The 23,771-nt window shown below is 46.8% G+C and overlaps 1 protein-coding gene across 1 annotated transcript in view; it reads left to right on the top strand.

Moving 5' to 3' along the window:
- DNER (delta/notch-like EGF repeat containing) overlaps positions 1-23,771 on the top strand; it is a 158,518-nt gene that overhangs the window by 6,461 nt on the left and 128,286 nt on the right. The window contains exon 4 of the mRNA XM_012725210.1: positions 19,795-19,940. Within this exon, the coding sequence (XP_012580664.1) occupies positions 19,795-19,940 (146 nt within the window). The remainder of the gene's footprint in view (positions 1-19,794; positions 19,941-23,771) is intronic.

A 23,771-nucleotide genomic window follows, 5' to 3' on the forward strand; every position in this document is an offset into this window, starting at 1 on the left:
CCCCCCCACCCCCACCCCGCCCGGCACACCCAGAGCCGCCTGCGTCCTGCCTTTAATACCATCTCCTGCTCAGTCCTGTGACGTGTGACTCAGGGGGGCTGGGAAGGTCAGAGAAGATAGTGGCAGTGAAGGCGTAGACTGCATGGGGTGATTCTGGTGCACTCTCTCTGCTTTCTTCAAGGTATGCTAAGTATGTTGCGAAGATATATAGAAAATATAAAACATAGAAATTGTGTATGTGTGTGTGTGTGTATACACACACACACACATATATACACACAACTATAAAATGAAAGCTTAGTATATTTTATACTGCACTTTATAGTTGCTGGGCCTTTTCCCAGTCCTTGGAAATCTTATATCGGAGGAGGGACTGTGGAATAGGGATGTTGCTGGGAACATGAGCTTGGGAAATGTTCTTGTTGGAGAAGGTTGGGGGGGGGGGCGGGTCTTGACCTTCCGGCTGGCTGGGCAGACTGTTAAGGTGGATGATAGATTATGGCAGCATTTGTGTGAGGTAATATTGTCAAGAGTCAAATCTCAATTTTATTCCATATTCTGTTCCAAGCAATTGTGATTTGCTCCGGGGCCTGTCTTAGCAATTTCTAAAAGGAAATGGCTTGTTTATTTTGACAAATAGTTTCATTTTTACTTTATATGGGTCTTTTAAATGTTTTTTCTAGATTAACCTGCCTTTCTATGACATGGAGCTAACATTTCACAAAAATGTCTGAGTTATCACCACTCTTTAAAACTGTTCTTAATGTTGTCAGAAGAAAGCCATTTGAAAGATTAGCTGACACTTCACACTACATTTTTATTGGGGGGATAGGGCTGGACATTAATAGAAAAGGATTTTCTCTGTTATTAATGTGAAATTCTATTAGAGAAAGTATTAATTTCTCTAGCGTTAATGTGAAACTTTTCTTTTGAGGTACAAGGAATCTCTTTTTTTATTATAAAGATATATTTATTTATGCATATAGAACTGGGGTACAGGCCAGAGGTGCAGGGGGTGTGAGAGGATTCACCAGAGTCAGAGTGGGGAGCAGAACAGGCAGATTGACAGAGTACACTGCTGAGGGGAGCAGCAGGTGGGCCAGGAGAGGTCTGCCGCGCCATGTGGGTCACCTCCAGGGCGGGGATCGAACTCACGCTGCAGTGGCTGCAATAGCTTATTAGTGCTGTGCTTTTACCCGTTGCGCCCACGAAGAAGCTTTTGAACTTTAATGCAATTCAAACTCATTTTGTTAACAAAAAGTTTATGAAAATTATTTATCTTTGCTTGAAATATGTCACTGCTTGAGAAGTAATTAAAATAATCATTGGATGTATTCAGACTAAAATAGGAGTTCTTTCTCAAGGTACTGCTGAGGTTATGACAATTAGCACAACTTGGAGTAGCATGCTTTCTTTCTCAAAACTTTTGTGATCCATTTTGAAAATTTATGATCTGCCATCTTTATAACTGTCCTCACTAGAGCTTTCTAAGTGTTCTTGGGGCTTTGTAGTGGAGATACAACCTTCCAGTGTTGCTTCCTTCAAGGCAGCAGACGCTCCCGTGTCCAGTCTGGCTGAGGGCTCATGGCGGCTGGTGAGGTGATGACTTAGCCACATCCACACGCCAGGACGCCTGTCGCCTATCAGCATCTTTTTATCAGAAACAAGATTATCTCTTGTGATCACTGTGGAAGCTTCGCACTTACTATATTGACATGTTTAATGCTGTTTCTGTTAATTTTTTTTCCCCTTGAAAACAGCTTCTTAACATAATTGGTTTTTATCATACGGAACTCCCAGACATGAAGGCATTTTTGCTAAGAGCCAAACTTTATTTTGAAGAGGACAGTAGCATCCCTCTGGCAGGTGAACAAACCCTTGCTAGTGGGGCAGGGAGAATGTTTCCTTGCAAAGCAGGTTAGAACCCGAGCGTTGGTGACTGGCCCTGTGTAACTACGGCTCGTTCACTCACTCACCCTCATTCATTCACTTGAAAGAAGCTTCTCTTCTCTCCCGTTCGCTGTCATTCCTTACATCACTGATGACTAACGGTATTTTAAAATTTCTCTGCTGCAGAGCAGAGGACACTTCTGTGTCTTTAGAAGGCAAGTGTGGTGGCTGTCCCCAGCTTCACACAAGTACTGTCTGAAAAATTCATTGTCCCTTGCCTGGTGCTACTGGGCTGCACATTCCAGATCGTGACTCCAGCGCCACCATGTTGCATTATTTTATAGTTTTCTTCATTCCCATCGCCTTCTGAGTAGTCACACTGCTTCGTAGAGAGGAGAGGCCGGTGGAACATTCCACAGCCTGTGGCTCTCCTGTGCCTTGGCGAGGGCTGTTTCCCTCTGCCGCCCCCAAGTTTCGGCTCCTCTGCCCTTGCCGTAATGATCCGTCTGCTCTTTCTAAATGTGTTTCTTGCAAATATGCTCTTTGCTTTATGCAATGTTTTGGGGTGAATCGCTACCTTGACCTTTGTTTCGCCTTGTCTGCTCCATGGGGAACAGTGGTGGTATTCATTAGCTCCCCGAGTGATTCATGCACCCCAATTGTTCCTATTTCCAAAGGGGGAAGAGTCCTTGCTCCAGTTGTAGTTCCGTGAAACTTTTTTTTTTTTACGATCTATTTATTGATGCATACAGAACTGGGGTACAGGCCAGAGGTGCAGGGGCAGTAGAGGATTCACCAGAGACAGAGTGGGGAGCAGAACAGGCAGACTGACTAAGTACACTGCTGAGGGGAGCAGCGGGCAGGCCAGCAGAGGCCGCCGCCCCAGGGGGGGCAACCCCCGGAACAAGGAACCAAACTGCAACGAAAGGGCCAACCTGCAAGAACGCCCCCCAAACCACTGGGCCACCAGGGAGGGCCCTCCGTGAAACTGTCTTCACTGGGCTCAGAGGCACGGAGGGGTGGGCCACCTCAGAGGTGAGGCCGTGCTGGCGTCTGTGTGGCTTCTGTGCTAGAAGGCTCCAGGTGAGGCGTCCTTGGGCACCCTCCTGAGGCTTTTATTTCCCTTGTCTGTTACCTCTGGGTGCATTTCCTGTCATTCCTCATTGTGGACCTCAGCTCTGTCCACCCATTCTCCAGTTCCTAGAGGGAACCACCTTCCTCCCGTTCTCTCCATGGCTAAGTCCCTCAACTCTATTCTCCAAGACCTCATTTAAATTCTCTCTTGGAGTGGCTTTGGAGAAAAAAGAGCAGCCAAAGATTCTGCTCTGTGAGGATTCTCAAATCTCCTATGCCTGTACTCACTCAGACAAGCCGGGAAGGCCTGGGGGGGAGTCTCTTTGGGTCGGGATGCCCCGGGGGTGGGGGTGAGGAGGGTGGTTACCAACAGTCCTACCTCTGGTCCTGGGGCTTGCTCCGACAAGTCTGCTTTTCCCTCCTCACCTTTCAGGGCCCGTATTTATTGCTTACCCCTGTGTAGTACGTTATCTCTCCCCTGTTCTTTGACATTATTTTTTGCTTTGATCCATTTTGTCCTCTCTGTTCTTGCTTGACCGGGCTCAGCTGCCTCTATATACCTTTCTTCCTCCCTTATTTTGCTGTCCGCAACCCACCACTTTTCCTGTTATTTTTACCATATTTCTATCGTTCTTAGAGTTTTTGGTACATTTTTAAGTCTAGTAATATCATAAAAATAAGTGCACTTTTGTGTTTAATCCTGATCAGGGGGGTTCAGCCATGATCTATAGACAAGCTGTCTTGTCCCTTTACCAAACCCCTCACCTTCACAGAATGACCTCTGTGCCTGAGACCCATAGGAACGTGCTTGCCGGGCCTGGGATCAAGTTAGGACCACAGCTGCTGGGGGAGCCCTGGAGCCCCGGAAGCAGCGGCTTCGAGGTCCCTGTGGCCCCTGTGTTCATGGACCCTAAGTGCCCTGGTCTGTCCATTCCTGGCTTGTATCCCTGGGCTGCAGGGCTTTATGATGCCTTGAATCAGAATTTCCAGTTCAAGATAAGTTTCTTGTCTTGTGTATTCTGTTTAGTTTCTCTTTAGACATGAAGAGGAAGAATGAGATACTTCAGAGGGTCCGAAGAGGTGTAAGACTTTTCTTCAGTCCGTGAGAAAATGACTGTGGTGTGAGGGCTGAGTTCTTTCTCCTTCCCTGGGACATTGGCATCATGACGCTGCCCTGGAGATGGTCTTGGGCAAACCATCTGTCTTGTTTGAAAGAAAGTAGGGAATTTTTAATACAAAACCAACAGACATTCTTATGTAAATATTCCTAATCTGGACTCAGTTGACCCTGGTCACATTGATGGTGAATTCCTGGGTGCCCAGGAATTCCCAGGATGTGATTTGTATGTTTGTTCATCCTTCTCAGGAAAGAGAGAGAGGTCATCGGTTCCCAGAGGCCTCTGCTTCCCTAACCCTGCAGGAGTTTGGGCGTTACAGCGTTTGCTGTTAACCCAGAGACGGTTCCTTCCACGGATTCACCTGCTTCCCCTGTCTGCATGTAAAGGAACGTAATCTAGTTGTACGTGTAGTGTAGAATGCAGGACTATGGGAATACTTACTTCTGTGTTCTTTCAGAAAACAGGTACTGCATACCTCTTATTTCTCAGGCACGGTACTAGTCTGGAAAGGCAAGACTGACCTAGGCGCGGTGTCCAGGGGCAGAGCGAGCATGCTGATGAGTTTGTGCAGAGGGACCCCTGGGGTTCAGAGGAAGAACCAGTTAACTGTTGGGTGAGGGGACAGCGTGGTCTGGTATACAAAGGGCAGAGCATGACATTCTGATGGCCCCAGAGACTGTGTCTTAGGGTGATTCAGTAACAGTGTTAGACACTGACAGGAGGCGATCACACCTGCAAGTGGCACTTCATTTCCACAAGCACAAAACAGGATCTTTGAAAACCCCACCGATCCCTCCAACTGCCTCTCACCTTGGATATGAACACGTTCACATAAAGTTAAGTGCTCCAAGCGCGAGTTTTATTTCCTAGGCTCTCGTTTACCCTTAACAGGCAAAAGAAAGACCTCCTAGTCTTTTATGTGCATTTTCAGATAGTCTTTTGGAATCCTTTGTTAGGCTTAAATTTCTTATTCCTGGACTCTCTTCCTTCCCTCTGAATAAATTATTCCTTAAGCCTGGTCTTTTAAAAATTTAAGTTTTAGAATAATTTAACTGGAGTTTTGGTGTGTTCTCCTAGCCATCAGATAAAGAGAGGAATTTGGGGGGAGGAAGATGCCCTGAAAAGCAAGGGGTGCCATGAGGATTGTCTCAGAGGGGCCAGGCTGGGCCGTATTCAGAAGGGAAGAAATCCCAGGAACGTAGGAACGTAGGGACAGAAGCTGTTTGGGCAGATTCTAGCTCGCAGAAGCCATGCGTCGTGGGCCATATTAATTTACGTGTGTGTGTCTTTCTCAGCAATTTAGATATCAGACCTCCAAGTGGGTCTGACCTTATCTCAGTCACTTCTTGATAAATTCTTGTGGCTTTTGCTCAGCAGCTAGAAGGAGCCAGGGCATAAACAGTCAGACCCTGGCCCTAGCACATGTTCTGTCTTGTCCTCACCTGACTTCAAGTTCTCTGGCCAAGTGAACCACAGAAGACTCACCAGGTGAGTCTTCTAAAGGTGAACCTGGCCCCCTGTGGAAGACTCAGGGCAGGGATGGGAGGGGAGAAAGACCAGGTCCAGGCCAGGACATGTCGGACGCCATGATCCCCTGTGGAATTAAAGATGCCTGGCATCAGTGGTCCCTCTCCTCGTTGGGAAAGGCCACTGGGAGATGCAGAACGCGCTGCTCTAATAGTAAAGGATTGACGGCTTGCCTTTCTTCTATATATTCCTCACGTTGTATTTTCCTGGCTTGGATGTCCCTTTTATCTTGTATTTTACTGTTTAATGGTATGTGTTTCCTGTCAGCCCCTCACTTCGTACAGAGCAAATTAGGATATAGAGAAATAAGATAGTGGCACTTAGAACTTTAGAATGTTCTGTTTGCATCCTCGGCCTGACCTGGTAAAGCAGGGCTGATTCGCTGAAGTACCTTCACTCCTCTCCCAGATGTCCATTGCTGCCAGACTGCAAAAATCACCCCTGTCATTCTCATAGTGTCCAACCTGCCTGCTTACACAAAGGCCTCTGTGTCCAGGTCACTCACAAACAACCCTGTGATGTTTCATTAGTTCTCCTTGGCACAGGTGGATGGGTACATCCTGTCTGACTCAAGCCTGGGTGTCGGAGACCTGCGGCCCCTGGGCTGTCCCTTGAGCTGGAACCTTCCCTTTTAAGCCCACCTTCTCCAGCCTACTGCATGAATTCTGATTTTTGGCATTTGTAGACCCTGCTGCAGCCCAGGCTTCCCTTCCACGACTGCCGCTCTGTCTGCCGCCCTCCCGGCGGGCCCGAGGGCCCTGCCCTCAAGATACCCCAGCAGCTTTTATGTGGACGGTGCCTGGCTTTGCATGCTGGTACAGCACTGGGGGCCCATTTTCCTGGCCCCGGGGTTGGACTGCTGTCCTAGACAGCCGCCTAACCCCAACCCTAAGGGCTCCCCTTTGTTCCTCTGGGTACAGTCTCTTCCCCAGCTTTGTCTCTTTGCCCTTCTTCCAACTCTTTAATAAAATCTTGACTTTGCTAGCAGTCACCTCACTCCCCCCTGTCCCCGCCACCTGCTTTAGAGCCAGCGCCACCTGACTTAGCATCGGAATGGTTCGTGTCCTCATGTTTCGCTATGTTGAAACTGCAGCTTCAGGTAGGCTGTGACTCCTTGACAGAAGGGACCTTACCACATACTGGCCACACGCAGTCACTGGAGGGATTCAGCGTTATTCTCCTGTGACCGTAGTTTGGCTTGGAAAGGCCAGTCAAAGGAAGCTTCCAGCTGCAAATGCCAATCTGAAGACTTTTGGAACATTTTCATAGCCCACCTCTGTGACATTTAAACTTTTCCCCTTTTTGTTATATTAAAAGTATTTCAGAGGATCAAATGCAAAAAGAAAAGAAAGTCAGGAAGAAACTTCTTCCGTCATCCTTTTGGGAATACAACATTTTGCATTTTATCCTGCAAGAGAGATTGCTCTGTGGAACAAGGGAAGACAGTCAAAGAAGTTTGGAAAGGAAACCAGCTATAGAAGCAGTAACACTTTCTTTTGCTGCAAGCTTAAGAGGGAACAAAGAAAATGCAAATATTTTAACACCACCAGGTCATCTTAAAACCACAGTTGAATATAGTCTCCTGAACTCCTTGCAATAGATGGATCGGGCTGGGGGCTGGGGGGTGGACTTGGGAAATGTTAAAATAAAAAGCAAACGCTGGAAGAGAACAAAGGTATAAGGTTGTTCCGTATAGCATGATTTAGATAAAACTCTCATAGCTCACCCTTGCCTGATCAGAAAATTTCTATTTAATTTAAACTTTGCTGAAGGTGAACCTATGTTTCAAAAGTATTAGCAACGTACTGTTTTTAGTTTTTTATTGGTAGTGAATTTTAGTGTGTGTGTGTTTATATTTAGTTGACCTTGAACTTGAGTATCCTGCTGTCTTCCTAAATATTGTCAATGTCACTGAGTGTGACTGCCAGACTTGGGAGACTGCAGGCTGGCGGTCAAAGAGGGAGATGTTTCTCCCATGGCATAAGGCTTTGTGGAGCGGCAGCTTGCTGGCTTAGCTCTCACTGCTCCACAGCAGACCCTTTGACAGGCTCTTCTAGTCCCTCTTTTGCATACCACGATTTTTGCAAACGCGCAAATACGAGGGACTACTAACCAAGAAGAACAACAACTAACTATATGTTTGGGGATAAAACCAGTGTGAATTTGTGAATAAGAGCAATAGCAACTCTTTCTTCTTTTTGGGGGGAGGGAAGGGCCAGAGGGAGGAAGACAGGCAAAGAGAAGAAAATAGAGAGAGGGAGGGAAAAAGGAGGAGAAATCAGAAGAGTAGTGTCGAGCGTGAGAGAGAGTTTAAATATATAAGTCAAAGGTAAACATATAAAACCTCTTGAGATGATGGTTTTCTGCCACTAGAAGTAACTTCCCAGCTTGCACTCTTGAAAAACAAAAGACTGCTATCTGTTTTTCTTTCTTTCTTTCTTTCTTTTTTTTAAGATTTATTTATTTATGCATACAGAACTAGGGTACAGGCCAGAGGTGCAGGGGGTGAGAGGATTCACCAGAGACAGAGCAGGGAGCAGAACAGGCAGATTGATAAAGCATGCTGCTGAGAGGAGCAGTGGAGAGACCGGAGAGGTCTGCTGTGCCCTGTGGGTCAGCTCCGGGGCTGGGGATCGAACTCACACTGAAGAGGCTGTGGTCAGCTTGCAGTGCTGTGCCCTAACCTGCTGCACCACTAGGGAGGGCCCTGTTATCCATTTCTTACCATAAAAGTAATATATATAACAAGAAAGGAAAATCTAAAATGTACTTTTTTATAATCCTCCAGCCTTCACTGACAACCAGTGTTTACAATTTATGGCAGTTCCTTGCAGATACATTTCTTTGTAGTCCAGTTTGCACACCTGAACTCACACTTTCACACACTGTTGGACAGAACACATTTGTGTGTTGTTTGGTTCCTTACATTTCTCACTGAATGTCTCACTGATGTCCTTTTATGTCAACAAGTGTAACCCTATCGTATTCTTCTTGACGACTATATAGTGCTCCATTGAATCAACGCGCTTTTAATGGCCATGCTGGTGGTGAACAAGTGGCTTCTTCCACTCTTTTTCCTGTGTCGTTCATACAAACTTTCCAACATCCTTACAACCTCATCTTTGTATGTTTTCTGAGGGTTTATTTGGGTTGTATTCCCAGGTATGGAATGTATTCAAAACCTTTGAATCTTTTAAAGATTTATTTATTCATACAGAACTGGGGTACAGGCCAGAGATGGGGAGGGTGAGAGGATTCACCAGAGACAGAACAGGCAGATCAACGAAGTCCACTGCTGAGGGGAGCAGCGGGCGGGTCAGGAGAGGTCTGCAAGCACCATGTGGATCTCCTTCGGAGCCAGCGGGGATGGAACTCATGCGGAAGTGACTCAAGCCTCTCAGTACTGTGCTTTAACCCACTGCGCCACCAGGGAGGGCCACTTTTGAATCTTTTAATGACAAATTGGGTGTAAATCACCCAATCATCTACACCTTTCCTGTGGTGTTCACTCATGCATTGGTGTATCTTTAGGGTTGTGCAATGCTCCCTTCCACCCACTTTTGACAACATGCTCCCAACTAGATCCAACTTGAAATTTACACTTACCTCTCAGCAGCTTTCTTAGTCCTGTGAAGCATTTTGGAAACTCACCCCCGAGAAAAGTGATCGTTAACAGTTTCCAGAGCAAGACAGTACCAGTGCCGAGGCAGAAAGCATTAGGAGTAGTTTCAGACCACCTGCCAATTCGCATTTACACACCGGCGTCATGGGAAATGGAATGTCATCCTGGGATTGCATTTGCATGTCAGAGTGAGCGTATCGATAAAAGGATGAGAGAGGAGCAGCGTCTGGTGCTCTCCTGGGCTCTGTCACACTGTCACATCCCAGTGACATTTCTCCCACTTACTGTCATGCAAAGAGTGTTCCAGTTCCAGAAGACAGCCACTCCATGCTGTCGCCAGCTTTTTTGAGGCTCTTTTGCTTTACCATCTTGAAGATAAATACTCAACTTCCCCTCACCATAGACATTTTATGTGGCCAGAACTGGTCCATGAAAATAAAGCAAAGGATTTTCCAGAAAAGACAAATATTTAAAAAACTTGGCAGGGCTCCTTTCAGGATGATCACTGGCTATGGACACAAAAATCATGGCAATCTGAATTGTTTTCCACAAAACTCTTGCACATACAACTCAAAGCAGCAAGGAAAGGCACCCAAGGCAGGCACTTCAGCAGGAGAAAATTGGCCGTGTGGGGTGCAGGAGGTACATAATTAGGGCCGCACTTCAAAAGGCTCTCTGCTTTCTCGTCTCCAGTGCTCTCGCTGACATTTGGGTTTTGAATGCCATGATATTTTTGGTTCATACACATCCTTAACAAGCACCGCTCTTAGGGCTGTCCTATTTTAATGCTGGAATTGTGAGTTTGACCTACAAAAGTTATATTTGCTTGGTAGGCAAGTGGAAAATCTCCTTAAATACATACACTAGCAAATACCATTTGTCTACATCACTAATAGCAGAGAACAGCCTCTGGAACACCACCAAGTCAGAAACCAGGATGTATTATCTGCTCATCCACGAACATCCCTCCTTTCCACCAGCGCACCTTTCTTGATTAATGACTACGTACCAGACGTAGCTCAGTCCTGGGGAGGTGTGGGCGCAGTAAGAGCCATCCGAAAAAGTGTGAACATGTGCCTCTGAAGAGTGTACAGTGTTGCAAACCAGCTTTGTCTCACTGAAAACATAATACAAATCAATAAATAAAACTTCTCTGGGGAAACAAAAGAAAGTAAGACTCCAATTCCGACTTTGAGAAAGTTTAATCTCCAGGCAGAAACAATGTACTAGTAAATTATGTAACCCAGATAAATCTTGTCCCAGACTTATATATATTCAAATAACAGTTTGGTAGCACCCCCCCCAATAAATAAATAAAAATAAATTAGTAGAATTAAAACACTTGAAATTTTTGTTATTTGGAGGGACTGTGAGTGGCATTTGGACACGTATCTTCCTCTTATGCAGCAAACGCCTCTCCCCTTCTCATCCACTGCTCTTTACAGTCTCCATGTGTTTACCACTCACCTGCTGAAGTTCTCTCTCCCACTCAATGTCTGCTCCTCAAAATCTCAACCCAGCACTCAGACTTTGAGGCGTTTCCTTCTTTGCTCTTCCTGTTCTTCTAGCTCTTTATCTGGTATATACGCATCATCTCTCTGTTGTTTAATGTTGGTTCTTTTCTCTGTCTTGTCTGCTATCTGGGTTCTCCACTGCGAAGAACTTTCTGGGAATGGATCCAGCAAGCAAGAGTCCTTCTCACCCCTCTCCCACCCCACCCTTAGAAGGATGCCCATTCACAGATGCCATCCACATGGCTGCTCAGCCAGACTGGGATGGCACACAGGGGAGCAGAGACATATGTGCCCTGCTGTGGTCTGAAACTTGATGGGCAGAAGACTGTGAAGAGTCTTGCTTGGAGTGTGTGGTGGTGCCCAGGAGACTGGACAGTGAGTTTGGGAAGAAACAGGTTTTGGAGTTGGAAAGAATGCTAACATTTATGTGCTGGGTATAGTGCATGATCATGAATAGAAAACTACAGGTCTATTGGTGTGATAGTTGTTTTTTTCAGGAGCATTTTCTATAGAATACAGGATGTGATCCGCTTCTACAAGCAACCAACCCTGATTATGAAGCTTGCATTTCTTATTGAGGGTTCCCTTTATCTGTCCAGAACAGATTTGATTTCTGCTGCAGTCTTTATAGGAAGCCCAGACTGCTACCTGGTCATCGCTGGGTCTCCCCTGGGGGTGACAGGCAGCCCCTCTACCCAGGCCAGGATCTACAATTAGCAGCAGAAATGGAAGCTAGAAAGGAACAAGAATCACCTGGTGTGCAACAATATTTTCTTTGTTTCAAATACAAAAGATCATTTTGCTTTATTTTGTTTCTGGATTTCCCTTACACACTGAACCCTGTTAGATTTTGCAACAGTGAAACAGGCTGTTCAAACAAAGCCAGTTGGGATTTTGGACAGTAAAGATTGTAAGAGAGAAGGGTAGAAATTTTCACTTGTAACACTGAAGAAAGAACCCAGATAGCAGTCTGGGCTTTATGTAAAGACTGCAGCAGAAATAAAAGCTGTTCTGGACAGATAAAGGGAGCCCTTTTCAGCCTACTGGCCTGCTGGTCATACTGAATTAAAGTGTTATTCCGGGACGGAGCTGATTGGGAGCCGGGACAATCTGCCATTCATTCCTTCTTGGAAAGGCCCCAAAGCAGGCTTGGTGGTATCGCCAATGGTCTGAGCAGGCAGGCTTGGAATGAGTTTGTCCACCTAATTGGCCTGAGGCTCAGTGTCAGTATTGAAGCTGCTTTGCTCTGTGGTTGGCCACGGTTGATTCCTGTGTCCACTGAGACTGTCCACTAGATCAGGGGGCCAGGGGCAGCTTTCTGTCCTGAGCGCCTGCTTCTCCTTGTCGTGAGACCCTCTGGTATTCCAGATGTGCAGCCACCACACATCGCTCCCTTGTTTTCCTTCCCACCCTGCATCCTCCCTCAAAATATTTAATTGAACACTCAGGAGCTAGCAATTCTTGGTGCTGGTGATATGGCAATGAATAAAATGATCAGAAATCTTAGACCTCACCTCGGTAATTGTATGTTTTGGTGGAGTGACAGGTGATAAACAATTCTGCAAATAAATAGTTGTAAATGTAATAGGCCCAGTGTGCTGTGACTATAGCTGATAGCAAAAATCTGGAACAGTGAGGGCATTACATTTAAGAAAAATGATTAGGTGGCGATACTAACTAGACAGTAGGGAAACTTGCACGGCATATGCAAAGGTCCTGGGGCTGGAAAGGATGCATCATATGGGAGGAGCTGAACAAGTAAATGACAGGAGTTCAGAGAATAAGGTGAGAGAGGTGGAGATGCAGAGAAGAGGTAGGCTGGTCAAACGTGCTGGAGTGTGGGTCCTGTGAGGGTCCAGTGGCAAGAAGGAGTCATTGAAGAGAAGGGGCCGGTAGGCTCACTCTTCTAGTGAAAGGTCATTCCTACTGAAATATTTGCATTTTACAATGCAGAAAAGAAGTCATCCTTAAGACAGCACCCTCCATATCTGGAAACCAGACAGCTGGGGGAACTGGAAAGCCCATGGTGTCTTTGGCAACATCCCCAGAGATCCTGATTCATTGGGTCATGGTGGAATCGAACTCATAGTCTATGAAATAAAGTCTGTAGGTATTGCTGTCTCACTGCAGGGCCTAAGCAGTGTGAGTCTGCTTGGAGAGGGGCTGAGTTATGGAGACTTTTCTAGAGCTCCAGAAAATGGAGCAGAGAGGGAAGGCTGCCCCTGAGCATCTGGAGGCTGAGAGGGTGACTTCTCTTCTGATGAGGATGCTACCAGGAGCTAGAAATAGCACGGCCACATGGCTGACTCTGAGTCAATATCTCCATGTTCCCTCAGTTGTTTTTCTCAAATCATGGCTCACCATTGGGACTTCATTGCAATACATGGACTAGTTCTATTTTTAGTGGATTAAATACCTGCACTGAAAAATGAAGTTGTTATGCATAATTCAAGAAGTGAATGCATTTCAAATTAGACATCTGACCAAACACTTGTAAATTCAGGTAGCTTCTTTTATGCAGTCTTGAAGTTACCAGACAGTCTTGTTTGTCAGTGGCCACTTAAACCTGGGATTTGGGATCAAGCAGAGCAAAGAGCTGTAAAGAACAAAGACAATGAAATGATTATGTTCCCAGTGCTTGCCACAACCAGGGAGGAGGAAAGCAAACATGTCAATCAGTGGCTTTTTCTGTGAATGCATCTGAAAGCTTGATTTCCCGACTCCCTAACTTTTATAGTCATCCACAACCAATTAGCTGTGCATTTATAATTTCCCATTATTCTCATGTCAACACTGAGAACTGATTAATTATTTTGGCATTATTAGTAGAGCCATTAATCAGGATGCATTCACGGGGCATTAATGACTGGATGTGGTAGGTAATTGAATATGAGTTCTACAGTAATTCAGCAATTGATTTACTAGTATTTGATGAGTTGAAACTATACTAATGGAAGATTAAAAGATACAATTCGAACTGATTATGAAAAGGCGATCAAATAGACATTAAAAAAGAGATTAGATAAGTGAAGAACTTCAATTGTATATTCTCTGTGAGCCAACAAAATTTCAAAGGAAAGTACAAATTAATTTTTATGTTCTACCAATGGGTATTCAGGAATTGGCATTACAAAATGTGTCCAATTATGATACGGTTTTCATATGGAATGAGAAAAATTTTTTTTTTCTAAGTGGAGATTACTTAATGCCAGAAATAGGCACAGGGAAAGATTTGACAAACTTAGTTATAAATTTTGCTTCAAATAAGGATATTATAATTTGAATATTTTTATACCATTTTGTCATTACATTGGCCAGGGTCTGTTGGATTAATTGTTGGCTATACTTTAGAAAGTCTTTTAATCCTATGAAATGTAGTTGTACTTCATTGATTCAGATACATATTTTTACAATTTTAAGTCTAGAGCCTAGCTTCTTAAAGTAGACTCTAGAAATGAGTTATTCAAAATGGAAGATAATAAAAATCACATTATGAATGTGTGGTGAGCTTCTATTTGGACATGCTTTTCACATTCTAGCAATAATTCTTAAAAGTAGCAATAATTAAAGTTCTGTCTCAGGAGTTTCACACTAGAGGGCTTGAGCTGGGGGATTCTGTAAATGACTTTCTTGCTATATCTTAGTTCTGCTATTTACTCAGGACTCATACTTTTGCTCAGATCTGCACATGTCTATATTAATTCAGGACTGCACTTTAAATAGATGTTGGCCATTGATGTTGCTATTGATGATAGTGATGATAATGGAAGTGATTTTGATGTAATAATACTGATGATGGTGGTGATGTAGTGATAATGGTGGTGTGGTGGATAAGAGTGATGATGATGGTGGGGGGTGATGATGATGGTAGTGATCGCCATTGATCACTGGTAATGATGGTGGTGGTGATGATGAGGGTGGTGGTGATGATGATGACAGTGACCATGATGATGATTGTCATGGACTATCTGTTGAATATTCAGTTGAAATTCTGTCACTGTTATGGTATTTGGGGGTGGGCACTAAGATTATATTAGGTCATGAGGGTGGAGTCCCCATGATAATAATCTTCCTCAGTTTATGGTAGAGTTACATCCCGATAAACCTATCATAAGCTGAAAATATCATAAGTTGAAATTTCACTTAATATGCTTAATCTACGGAACATCATTGCTTATTTAACCTGCCCTACATTAAATGTGCTTAGAACACTTTAGCTGACAGTGGGCCAACTTTATAATAATAAGATGTTGGTTATATCATGTAACATATTGGATACTGTACCAAAAACAGTCTGTTGGGTATTGGTTGCTTAACTCACATGGCCAGCTGGAGCTGCATCTCCTGCCACTTCTCAGTCTCTTGGGAGAGAGAGGGTGAACAAAGAGGGGGGTGCCAAAGCAGCATGCGTCCAGGGGAACCACAGGATACCTTCCCATGATTTTTCTAGACTTAGTCTAGGCTCAAGGTTGCTCCCTCATCAAGCTGTCATTTTACCTCTGACACAGCGTTGTCCCAAGAGCATTATTTCTCAGGTTCTGTGACCAACCCACAGTGCTGAGTCCGAAACCCAGAAGGATCCTGAGTGACTTACTAGGCTTTGCACTCACTGCATCCCACCTTCTTAAAGAGTCCACGTAGACACACCATTTCTTCCAGACTTCTGTGGAATAAGATGTGGGAACTGGAAGTATTTGCCTTCCCAAAGCTTCAATGAATGCTAAAACCATGGTCACCAGCTGGAGTGACAATCTGCAACATTGCAAATCATTCATACCTCTCTGCTGCTAGCTGGGGACTTCCGGGATGGCGGACAGTTTTTATAGGTTGTGGGTTTGCGCCAAATGGCAGGCTGATTCCTAATAAGAAAACTCGGCAGTCTGTTCCCCACACCTACTGCTCAAGTGTTTACGGTCTGAAATTTTATTTTCAATGTACGCGTTCCCCTTAACAGAAAAGAAAATGGTCTTGAGCCAAACCACTGAAGTGAGAAATACAAATCGCACTCGCTATTAATCCCAATGAGGTATTAACTACAAAGTCCATTTAAGACTCTTTAGTGTTAATATTAAAGAAGACAAGTGGTAACATAAACAGGTAATGGCCTGGAGCCAGCCGTCTTGGGCCCTGGAACCGAGGCTGGGCCCTCCATTCGCACGACACACTGGACCTGTGCAGTGGCTCTCAGCTTCTCATGGGCGCCGAGGGACGGGAGTTTGGCAAGGCCACTGTTTTGAAAGGACTGTAATGACGGCAGAACGTTTTACTGCCGTGTTAATGAGCACAGAGTGGGGCTGTGGGCAGGGCAGCTTGCGTGCCTTTGTGGAGCCTGAGGGTAGTGAGCACGCAGGGGAGGGCGGGTAGGGGAAGCAGAAAGAAATCCAACTTTTATTTGTCATCGTAACTAGTTACTTGAGGGTGTTAACAGATCCCTGGGTAATCTTTGGAGAAAGTTTTCCTTCATTAGAGTTTTAAAACTCATTAGGGAAATTACCCAGCTGTATCGTGAGGAGAAGCAGTCTCCGAAATGCAGGAATTGGATCTTTTTTTCTCCTCCCTCCCTCTATCCCTACCTGTTCTCTTCCTTTCCTAGCATTTGACTACTGCAGCATTCAGATGTGCAGAGTGCTTGGGACTTTTTCATTGTCTTACACCACAGTCTGCTGTTGTCAAATTCCGCCATCTTGTCGTTGTCAAATTCCGCCATCTTGTCGTTGTCAAATTCCGCCATCTTGTAGTTGTCAAATTCCGCCATTTTGTAGTTGTCAAATTCCGCCATTTTGTAGCTCTGTACACACTTCCTGTTGCAGAAATCTGATCTCTTTTTAGCAGCTCCCTTGGAGAAGTCATGCAGATACTTGTTTTTGTTGACTTTTCTAGCACGATTCTGTCACATCATGAATACTGGTCTATAGAGCCTGGTGCTGGCTGCCCCCCTCACCCCCAAGGGCATGTTCTGTCTCAAAGCAGTAATACCCACATTCAGATGAGAACCACATTTAAATCTTCAGCCTTGATGCTGACCGAACATTACCTGTATATGAGTTGGTCGCTAAACTTGACTGCTCCACTTGGGGACTCATCAGAGTTTTAAATGTGGTAGATTCACAGTAGAAACCTCATTCACTGGCCTGCAGCTACCACCATCACCACCACCACCCACACTCTGTGTGAGGTACCTTCCTTTCTCTCACATCCCATGACAAAATACAACTTCTTATTGGTTCTCCACCCCAGACGTGATCTTTGAGAAAGAGTACATCTTGTGTTGTTCCCCTGCTTAAGCTCCTTCAATGGATTTCCATTGCACTTGGCATGAAATCCAGATCTTTACACAGGTTCGCAGGACCCCAGGTGACTGACCCCTCCTGCCTCTCTGTTCTTTTCAAGGTGCTAGCCATTCGCATATTGAGACTTCAGGGCTCAACCTAAATGCTGCTCCTGTTGGGGGTTCAGGGAACATCTGCAGGTTGAATGAGTGAGCTCAATCTCCTGCCATCCCCAGCCTCCCTGCCCCAGTTTGTTCACACAGAGTACAAGATCTGCCGTTGTGGTGGCCTGCACTTCAGCCTCATACTCAGAATCACGGGCTTGGTTTACACGCAATTAGGATCCAAATCATGTTTATTCATGAAAACGAGAAAGGCCTCTAATTTTACATTTGTTGCAGTTGGCTGGAGGATGAGAAGGGCTACAAAACCAATTGACCACCAGCTCCTCCTTCTTTGTGAGTCCCAAGCACCCATCAGCTTCAGTGCTGGGACTGAGGCCTCGCCCTGCTTTCACAGCTCTCAAACAATCACAAGACCTCCAAGAACTTGACAAAAGAGAATTCTCTCTTATTTCACCTTCTTCTGGCTGCCCATTGGTGAGGGCCCCTTGAGGTCTGCAGGGTTCTGGAGGTCTGCAGTTTGAGGAAAGTTAAGTTAGAATTATTTCTCATTGTGAGGAACTCGGACCATTTCTCTCTAGTGAAGATACAGAGAACCTGCTGGGATTACACTCCACTGGACGGAACTGCCAGGCAGTCTCCTCACCGCTTGCGTGGTCTATTACCCTCTTTTGGGGGTGTCGGTGATGTGACTGGGAGTTGCGAGTCATGTGGGATTAACTCTGGCACAGCTTACTGAGGGGATTTAGGGCCAAACTGCTCCCAGTCTTACTGAGCAAGTAAAACTAATCTAGAAAACTTTCTTCAGAGACTTGCGGTAAGCTGGGAACCAACATTGTCTAAACATCACACAATCACTTGTACTTTCAAGAACAGTTGAGGAAAAGGTAAGAGGCAAGACTCACGCGTGTGCCTCCAACTCATGGGGGTTGCTATCTTAGTCACAGTGTTACCTGTGCAGCTTAGATTGTTTTTCCACCCAACTGGTGGTTCTCATTGGAAGCACATGTCATGTTTGGATAATTTAGGGAATCTCTTTCAAAAGCAAGCCTGCAGCTGCTCAGCCCAGACTCCCAACTCGGAATCACCTGTGTGGAGTCTGGGATTGTGGGAAAAGCTCCGTAAAAATTGTGTGGTTCCAGAACTAGCCAAAGGGCTGCACGTTTGGAGTGGCAGAACCCAAGGTTCAGCCGTAGCATTTGATCCAGAGCTTGGAGTGTGGGCGTCAGCGGGGTGAACGTTCATTGAGGAAATGGAAGCAAATAATCAAACTATACTGCACCTATTTTTAACTACTCATTCCTGCGATTTCCTACCAGCCTAGTAACTTTACTAGTCAAATAGAATTTTTAAAACGAACTTTACAGGGAGACCTGTAGAATTAGAGTGCGTTAGGTGGTGTAACTGCTTAGCAAGGGAGCAGATGTTACAGATTTAAAGCGTAATTAAATGTGAAACTAGAGAGGAACAAAGCATGGTTTGAAAAGCACTTTTGTAACTGCTGATGCTTGGCTTTACCAACATCACTTTGTATGTAATGCCTTTCAGGGTCTGGACGCTTGTGGTATACTAGGCCACAAGGCTTCGTTTCTTCTTAAGGCTGATCACAAACCGAACCGTTACACTAGCCGTGAAGTTGCTTCAGTGACAGTATATACTATATCAGTGACATCAAAATCAGTGATATCGTGCAGTCATGATTGTACCTGTTTTCATAGGTGGTTGAAGCCATGTAACTTCAGCTGATACAATACTGGCGCAGCGCAGAATGGGTCGTGTACTGTCCACCTGTGAGGGTGCAGGGAGCTGGTAACAGGTGCAGCCTTGGGGGGAGAGCAGGCTGTGTGTGACAACCCAGATTACCAAGGAGCAGGAGTTGGCAGACACTGGCAAGTGGCTCCCTGGGACAAGGTGGATTCAAAAGCAGAGTGAGTGCTGAGGCGCGAGTGGAGGAATTCATGGAACTGAGATACCAGTGGAGGGAACGTGCCGTACTGAGGCTCTGTCTTGCCCCCCGCCACCAGCCTCAGCAGCTGTCCCTGAGGCCTTGCTCTCCTCCCAGGTCGCATTACCCCATGTGATAGCACGCTGATGCAACAAGCACTCGTGAGCGCGTGCATGGGGCATGCACGTCTGTGGGGGTAGGCACTGGGGCTGAGCAGCCAGAGCGCGCTGGGTGTAAATGCAGGCACCGGGCCAAGCGCCAGGGGATAGAGGGGGCACTCGAGGGGGCGAGGGGGCTGCCTGCCTCACTGCCCGCTGGCCTGCCTGTGAGTCCAGGTTCCTGACTCAGCGTCAAAGGCATGTTAGAGATAACGAAGGCTCCAAATTCTCTTTTCACCTGCCCAAGTCAACAGTGAACCTGCAGGCATGGCGGGTTGCAAACACCAAGTGACCACTGGTCACTTGGCCACTGGGCAAGGACAGCAATGGAGTAGAAGGACCGAAGGGGACGACTGGCTGCCTCTTCCTGGCCACAGGTGTTCCTCACGGTGCGCAGGGGTCTGGCCCACCGGGAGGACCAGGTCCGAATGGCCTCTAGCTGTGCGCTTGTCTTCCGAGCTTACGGCCTTGTGCTTTGTTTGCCAGACTCAGCTCTGTGGAAAGAATGTCGGTAAAGCTTGACTGGACACTTGCTCTTGTCTCCCTTTCCTTTAGGTTTTGTGAATGACTCTGTCACCAAGTCCATCGTGGCTTTGCGCCTGACGCTGGTGGTGAAGGCCAGCAACTGTGTTCCGGGGGAGAGCCGCGCAGGAGATTCGGAGTGTTCTGGAAAAGGGAAATGCACCACGAAGCCATCAGAGGTGAGGGACACCTGGTCTCCCGAAACACATGCACTGTGTGTGTGTGTACTCAGACACACGTGAAGCGGGAGGAAAGGGCTGAAACCGCTCCCTGGGCTCCGAGCTTTGCTTCTGTCAGCACACAGCAGGTAGCTATGTACATCTCCACACAGTTTTTAAGTCATTATCATACACCAGGTGCTAGATCTGACTTTGGTATTTTGTGAAGAGAAGTGGTTTTTGTGGCTGGGAGCTGAATTGGGAGAAATGAAAGGATAAGTAGGAAAGGGTGAGCCCAGAGTCTTTTCTCGCTGGTTGTGGCACATCTCCAGGCTTCGCGTTTCTCTGCTCTGGTGACAGTGCTCTGAAGTGGGACCTAAGTGGGACCTAAGAGAAGTGACGGGAAGAGCGGCGGGGGAGGAGAAGGCTGACTTGTTATTTTTGCGAGGTCACCAGTGTCATCAGGCCATGGGAAAGCCAGGCCCTGCCCCCACATCCCCCCTCAGACCCCAAGGCACAGAGCAGGGCGGAGTGAGGTGCCTCCTCCTTGTTCATTGGTGACTGACAGGGAGCAGGGCTCAGACCCTGACACTGAGGCCCATCTCCGCCTGGGCCTGAAAGCAGTGTCACGGGTGGATTCCAGGGCACTGAGTGGACCACGACCGAGACTTCTTCCTGGCCTGGTGCTGCTGTCAGGGGCCTCCTTCCTGCCACCCCTGCCATGTCCGGCTCTGCCACACTGGCCTTCCCTCCCTCTCCCCAGTTCTAGGCATCCATCCACCAGAGCTCATATTCTGAACCCCGAATCCCAAAGAGCATATCTGAGCTGGATGACAGGGTCGCCCAGGTGGAAACCCTCCCTTCTCCCTCCCCTGTGGGTGTGTCAGCGGGGCAGGGATCCTGGCCCGAATTGGGGCCGGTACAGGGAGTGGGGCCAGCGGACAAGAGGGACGTTGAGGAGCCTGCGGTTCCTGCTGCTGTCGTCCTGGAAAACCCTCGGCTTTGATGTCCTCAGTGCTGCAAGGACCCCTGTGGGCAGAATTCTGAAGGGCAGAATGCGTCAGGAACTGCAAAAGGGAGCAAACAACCAACCAAACAAAAACAGTTCTGTAAAATCGTTGCAAAGGAACACAAATGCAAACCACCTCCAAACGCAGCCCCCTGGGGTGGGGTGGGGAGTGGCCAGTGGAGAGGGAGTGAGGCCAGGGCGCCTTTGCCCAGCCAGGTAAGGCACAAGCTGAGTCTTCTGTCCCAGCCAACTTGGACGTCGCTCTCTTTTTGGAGGGGACGCTGCATCTGTCAACTCATTTTGTGGAAAACAAAAGAGAAGTGAAGGTTGCTGACTGCTTTCCTAGGACAATCAGAGCTCAGGAGAGAAAGGACACGAGGAAGCTGTGTGTGTGTGTGTGTGTGTGGGGGGGGTTTGCTGAAGTGAGCGTTTCCTGAAAGGAGGAGGCTGAGGGAGGAGGCTGAGGGAGGAGGCTGAGGGAGGGTGACTTAGAGTGAGGCTGCAGGGGGAGTGGGGGGGACGGGTGGGCACTTGGGTCTTCCCCTGCTCGCTCCTGCTCTCCCCAGTGAATAACTGTGAGGCCAGACCAACCCCTCCTCCCTACCCACCCCTTCCTCCCCCCTTTCTTCACCCCCCTCCCGCCCCCCCAAGTACTGGCCATGTGGACAAGTCGGCCTGGGGGCTGGAGGGCTGGCCTCAGGGTCTGACTGACCAGAGAGAGGAGGGGCTTCCTTGGAGCTTCCTTTGCAGTGGATGGTGCTCCTGAGGGAACCCCTCGCCCTCAAAGCGTCATGGTAGCTCAGCATGAGCATGTTGCTGGTCACCAACCTCCCAAGGGCCTCCTGGGAGGCACCTGCGTGGCGGCTCTGTCTGTCGGTTTAGGATTGATCATTGGTCATCGGAAAGGCAGTAGGTAGAAGATGTTGCACCTGGCAGGGAGCTTGGCAAACCTTGCCAAGCACTCTTGTGCTTTTTTTTCTGTGGGAAAGGAACAAGACTCCTCCAAAGGCTGCGTGAAGAACTGATGCTGACTTCAGCGGTGGCTCAGGGAAGCTCCCTTTGCTCTGGGAAGCGGCTCTAAGACAGGCCTCAGGGCCCACCCTGACACACACACCTCCCTTCCCACCTACACAGGCTGCTCTGAGCCGGCCCACTGCAGAGTCCACCACAGCACAGGACAGGAAGGCCGGTCTTTGGTAGTTTATTTTTATTTTTTAAAGATTTATTTAGTTAGGCATACAGAGCTAGGGTACAGGCCAGAGGTGCGGGGTTGGGGATGGTGGTGAGAGGATTCCCCAGAGACAGAGTGGGGAGCAGAACAGGCAGACTGACAAAGTGCACTGCTGAGGGGAGCAGCAGGGAGACAGGAGAGGTCTGCTGGGCCATGTGGGTCACTCCCTGGCTGGGGATCAAACTCATGCTGCAGTGGCTGTGATAGCGTCACAGTGCTGTGCTTTAATCCATTGCACTACCAGAGAGGGCCATTCTTTGGTAGTTTAATGCCATCGTTTTTATTTATTTACTTATTCATTTTTTATATATCTATTTACATTATTGTTCATTTTACAACGTTTACTTCCCCCTCCCCCACCCATAGGGGGACCATAGTCCCCCACATTCCTCCCTCCATCTGATCCTTCTCTGTCCCCCGCCCCTGTAGGATCGCTCTGGTTTATAGTTGTCTGTTTTTGTTTTGTATTGTAATAGCAATACACTCCCCTCCACCCCCGTCTTATTTGGTTCTCTTAAATTCCTCCTGTAAGTGAACACATTCGATATTTTTCTTTTGCTTTCTAATCATTGTATATCTTTTCATTAGCGAATCCATCAAAATAAAAGTAATTGTGCTCTCTAGATTCTAAAAACAGAATCTAGAGCGTCAGTTGTTGACCCTGTCAGCATGGGCATTTATCTACCGTCAGTGGACTTCAGCAGATTGAGGTCTGTCCTACCCCCCAAGCCATCGGCATTACCTCTGGTAACCAAGGAGAGGACCAGGGTGGGATGACCGTATCTATTCACCTCACGCTTTGTTCTCTGGAAAGACCTCTTGGAAGCCAAGTGGACATTCACAGGTGGCTGTGGTGGGAATGGCAGGAGGTTCATCTGCTCTGTCTGCTTCAGTTCCTGTGACTTCTTGTGGTTGTGGTCTGGGCTGCTGCAGTGACTTAGGACTGGTTTGTTGCCAATTATACAGTTGTTATCACATTTCTTTTTACTGTTTCCTATGTAGTCCAACCTTCTACCCACTGCTAGAATCCACCGTACCAAACAAAAGGGCTCTCTTTGGTAGCTTAAACTTCATCATTTCTAACCACTTTGTCTTTTTATTAGCACATCCATCAAAAATAAAACACTTCTGTTTTTTCCACACTGCACTCATGTGGTAGTGGAGACCATTTCTTTTCTGGCAGATGCACTTTGGCCGGAGGGCATCTCACAGTTCGGTGACCAGTGATGGGTGACTCAGCTTCAGTTTATGGTTCTTAGACATTGCAGCCACCGAGGAGGGTCTTTGAGGATGTTTATTAAACACCACGAGGAACTTTCTGTTTTTGAAAACTGCCTTTGTTACAAAGGCTAATTCTGATCTCTTCTCCTTGTGAGTGAAGTTGCTGGTTATCACCAAGGTTTGCTATGGCTGCTTGGATGAGTTGTTCATTATCTTAATGATGAGTGTTGGGGAGGTACCTGGAGGTCTTTGCTGGAGTGGAACTTAAGCCTTCTTTACATCCAGACTAAATTACCTGCTCCATAAGTCTCAAGATGAGAAATTTGTGTAAGGGTTTTGTAGTAACAGACTCTATAATATATATTGATAATTATATACTTATGTTTGTACA

This window comes from Condylura cristata, unplaced genomic scaffold (genome assembly GCF_000260355.1).
Source record: "Condylura cristata isolate star-nosed mole 26May11 unplaced genomic scaffold, ConCri1.0 scaffold00002, whole genome shotgun sequence".
Taxonomy (NCBI): Eukaryota; Metazoa; Chordata; class Mammalia; order Eulipotyphla; family Talpidae; genus Condylura; species Condylura cristata.